General features: G+C 36.9%; 1 protein-coding gene across 3 annotated transcripts in view; it reads left to right on the top strand.

Annotated features, from left to right (window-relative positions):
- LOC107674045 (uncharacterized protein C14orf80 homolog) overlaps nt 1-4709 on the top strand; it is an 11908-nt gene that overhangs the window by 2454 nt on the left and 4745 nt on the right. For all 3 annotated transcript variants that reach the window (XM_016467907.1, XM_016467908.1, XM_016467905.1), the window contains exons 4-6: nt 1161-1337; nt 1435-1524; nt 3756-3842. In XM_016467907.1, the coding sequence (XP_016323393.1) occupies nt 1161-1337; nt 1435-1524; nt 3756-3842 (354 nt within the window). The remainder of the gene's footprint in view (nt 1-1160; nt 1338-1434; nt 1525-3755; nt 3843-4709) is intronic.

Here is a 4709-nt window from a genome sequence, read left to right as displayed (position 1 = left end):
AATCAATATTTGAGCAAGTACATAACCAGCCAGTGTTCAAAACTATCGCCTTACTTTAGCCTGATTCACAATGCTTAGCTTATAATAATGTTTTCTAATTTGAGTGCTTTTATATTTATGTTTTTGAACCATTGGTTTTGTTTCCAAAGCTTCGGTACATAACGGCACTTACGTCTGGCTTACGAATGTACTGCAAATGCTCTAAAGTACTCTGAAGGTGAACAGAAATGAGATATACAGCTCTCTGCTTGCAGCGCATCAGTCACGCTCGTCAAGAAAGTGAGTGAAACAAACACACATTTTTATCAAATAATACTCCTTAATAGCGGTTCACTTCCGTGATTTGGTACGATTGCGTTCACATCAGCAGCGAACCGTACCGGAGTTCACTTGAACTGTACCCCAGACCACCCTTTTTAAGCGGACTTAAAAACTTGCCCACCCGAGTTCGGAAGACAGCGTTCACATCATCCAAACGTACCGAACTCTGACGTCAATCGAACCCGGGTGCGCACCAAAAGTGCTAATGTGAAAGCACCCTTAAACACCAAATCAGCATATAGAATAATTTCTGAAGGATCATGTGACACTGAAGATTGATGGCTGCTAAAAATTCCGCTTTGCCATTTCAGGAATAAATTACATATTAAAATAGAAAACAAAAATTCAATGATAATATTTCACAAAATAAAAGTTTTTACCGCATTGTTGATCAAATAAATGTAGCTTTGGTGAAACTTCTTTCAAATACAAACTTTTGAAAGGTAGTTTATATACTGCTATGATTATCATCCAACAACCTAAATGCAGCACTAACATATTTGTTCCTTAAAAAGCTAAATTAATCATGTGTTAAGCTGTTAATTACAAAAAGAAAAAAAGATCAAAACATTATTATTTGTTTAAAGCAGAAGCCCTAAGTAGCAATTCCTGTTTTTGGGTTTAACAAAGCTAAATAAAAATTTCCCCTAGAACCAGCTTGAGGTTCATGCCTCCCCTAGGGTTAAATCATAAAACCTTAATCTACTGAAGGATTTCTTTATCTTTACTTGTAGGATTTGTACTTTTTGCCTCCAGATGTTGTTATAGTATTAATAGAATAATGCTTGATAGCTACTGTAATGTAATTTTTTTTTCTTCAATTTTTGTGAACATGTAAGATCCCCCAAGGTCTAATACCTGGACAGCCTGACGTAGCGGCACATGGACCAGGAGAGGATGCCTCAGTGAAGAAGGACCCGGTACTACAGGCACTGCAGTGGCAATATGGGAAACTGAGACTTCAGTGGAAGAGCTTACTCTCAGCACAAGAGGAGAGGTCCAAATTCACCCATAGGGCAAGTCACTAAAAATATAATCTAAAATAATGATGAAAACAGCATATTTAGATGTAAATGCAGAAATGTAATAATACCCCGTGTTCTCTTTCTCTAGGCTATCTCCAATATCAGCCCCTCTGCTGTCTGTCAGCCTCACATCACTGGTTCCCATCACAGCAACACGACATCAACTGCTCTTGACAAGGTGACATGAAAATGCTGGAACATTGTAATGAAATATTGGCATGAGATCATGTAGGTCTCAGGATTTGTGCATTAAACACTGGGCAAGCGTTATGAGTTCAGCCCCTGATCATTGTTATTACATGACAAGTGACACCTTTACTAATTTAGATTCTCTCCAGAGATTTCTTGTCGCATTTGTATTCCTTTGGTGTATGGTAAGTGCTTCTATCCGTCATCAGAGCATATGGTGATCAGCGCTCGATAATAACTGCCGTAAGCTAGGTAACAAACTCATTTCAATCGCCGAATGATTGCACGCAGCTGTCAATGTGTTTTTCATCCACTGGCTTATTCTGGAGAAGGTTGTAATGCAGCATCCACCTCTATGAACCTGCCGCCCAATGCTTTGGTGTGACAGATTGACAAGGTGGGAAATCCTGCTTGTTTGAAGAGTGCAGATCTTGATCTTTAAAGTCAAAAGGCCCACGCTCTCCTGTTCCTTTCCTCTTTCCCTTGCTCTTTAGGGGCTTTGTAAGAGTATTTTATCTCTGAGAAAAAGTCTCCCTCCTGACATCTAACAAAGGGGCTGTTTTTGTCAGGTAGGTTGTTTAGAGTGTATAACAAAAGTGTGAAAAAGAATGAGTGGTATATAGAGAAAGTGAGTGAAAGATAATGAAAAAGAGACAAGTGTTTTTTAAAAATGATGCTACCTAGGGCTTGGATTCCTTTTTTCCTAATAAGTCATTTTAATTTGGAACAGTCATTGTAGTTAGTACAGGCAAAATGTTTAGTGCAAGAAGTGAAATACAGGACAAACCTACTTATAATCTAGCAAACCCAGTCATGGCATGTTTCCAAGTTATGTACATACACCCACAAACTACAGTTCAAAAGTAATTTTTGTAATTTTTTTAAATAAATATAGCAGTTAATACTTTTATACAGTAAAGATGCATTAAATTGATCTAAAATGACAGTACATTTATAACAATTATAATTAATTTATTTTCATCTAAGAATCTTAAAAAAATGTAAAGTTTCAACATTAATGTTTTTAACATTAATAATGTTAATATTAATAATAAATTAATAATGTTTCTTGAGCACCAAATCACTGTACGCTTTCGATGGGTTGATGGCTGTTTTTAAAATATAACAAAAATAAAATATTAATATTTAGAATATTAAACTAGAAACTAGGCATTTCAAAATGTAATAATATTTCAAAATATTATTGTTTTTACTGTATTTCTGATTAAATAAATGCAGTCTTACTAACCTCAAACCTTTGAATGGTAGTGTATTTATAAATTAAAATTGTTAAATGCTAAGTTTATATTTATATGTTCATTAATAATATTTTAATTAAATGCATTTAAAAAAGTGACTACACAAATAAATCATTCGATTAATGGCAATGGACGGTTGTAAAAACTAGTTTGTGTAAATGACTAAAGCTCAAGTTTATTGCCATTTTATTCCCACACTCACAAATAGTAACACTTGGAACGGGCACAAAACTGGCCTACTAACACATCATTTGGTAACTTAATGACTTCACTGTATTATATTAGATGTATAACCAATGTCCAGCTCTTTTTGTAGGGCTCATTATAGTAACTAGTGATGAATTCAGCACTGTGCACATTCTTACGGTATCATCAGCCAATCTGTGTTGTCATGACATCATTTTTTCTATCACTTCACAGTAATTAGCCATATGTCATGTATGGCTCAGGTAATTGGCTCTAAACAACCTGGCAGCAGAGCCAAGCACCCATGAGTGAAGATTGCAGATTTAAAATCACATACAACCGGGGATCCTGCTTCTTAACTAATAGCTTTCTCCAGGTATTCTAGACCTTGGTCTGTCAGGTCTGAGTGTGTGAAGTACACACTATGTACTAAGTACAGTGTGCGATATGTTCAGACACAGGCTAATAGATCTCTCTTCTCAAGCCGTGTACGTTACGGTGGGCAGCTCAGGGATCTCTCTCCCTCCCCATTGCCCTTCAGCCTGTGTGGGGTGCTGTGAAGAGTTAGTCCCTGGAGCGCTTCTGTCTAACCGCAGAGATGTGAGGTATTAGCTGAGCTCCTACAGGGAAAAATTGCCCCTGAGAACAGTTCAAAGCAGCTGCCAAGTGTGCACAAAACTGTACTTGCACTGTAGGGCCACTGGGGGATTTATTGTTTTAAAACAACAGAGCTTCTTCACGTGTAATCAGGATTTTTTTTTACATTTTATTTCAGGAGCTGGAGCAGATACAAGCGTTGAATGGAATTCTGGAGGCGTATCTGGATTGGAAACTTCACAAACCTTTATTCTGGTGCTGGATGGTATGTCTGCTGTGTCCCAAGCAGGAATGAATTTGATATTCAAACTCACGCTCCTTTATCAAATATTCTGTTTGTTCACGCTGTCACATCGCTGTACAGCCCCAGATATGTATGCATGGCCAGTTCATCCAGACAGTAGGGTTGTGACGGTGACATCGACGTGTGACAACACCGGTAATACCGGTATCACCGTTGGGGTGGGGGTGTTAGTTTGTTTGAGTTTCCCTCTTTTCTTCGTTTTCAAATGGCTTGTAAAAGTGCACATTTTACTTTCACTTTCAAATTAGCGGCAATTGAATTGCTGCAATTTGGTGTCAAGCAATTGTTCATTTGAGTTTTCCCTCTTTTCCTCGGATTTCTTGGCTTTCAAATAGCTTGAAAAAGCGCCGTGCACGTTTTACTTTCACTTTCAAATTAGCGGCAATTCGGCGTTGATTCAATTCAAGCAACAACAACGTCAAACTCAGAACTTTTATTAACAAAACGAATAAAAATACACCATATATGCCTAATAAAATAACAAATTACTTAGGCTACACAAAGTTTCAATAGGTATATAAAACTGAAAATCAGCAAACACTGTGGAACCAAATAAATAAGAAACATAGAACGTTTATTAGCAAAACGAATAAGAAAGCTTGGAGGCACGGCATATACACCTTGATGTAAAATAAAATACACAAAGTTTAAATAAAGTAATAAGCAAACACTGTGGAACCAAATAAATAAGAAACGATTGTTTAAAAAAACTTCCAGTCAATAGGCTTTTCAAAATCTAAAATATTGCCAAACAGGCCTTTGCATTTCCTTTCTAAACAATCTTCTGCCATCGTCTTGTCTTTCTCACCTCACTCTTGTCAGTCAGCT

Source organism: Sinocyclocheilus anshuiensis, unplaced genomic scaffold (assembly GCF_001515605.1).
Source record: "Sinocyclocheilus anshuiensis isolate Anshui unplaced genomic scaffold, SAMN03320099.WGS_v1.1 scaffold544, whole genome shotgun sequence".
Taxonomy (NCBI): Eukaryota; Metazoa; Chordata; class Actinopteri; order Cypriniformes; family Cyprinidae; genus Sinocyclocheilus; species Sinocyclocheilus anshuiensis.
Note: the sequence above shows the minus strand (reverse complement) of the source record. Positions and strands in the feature narration are given on the sequence as shown.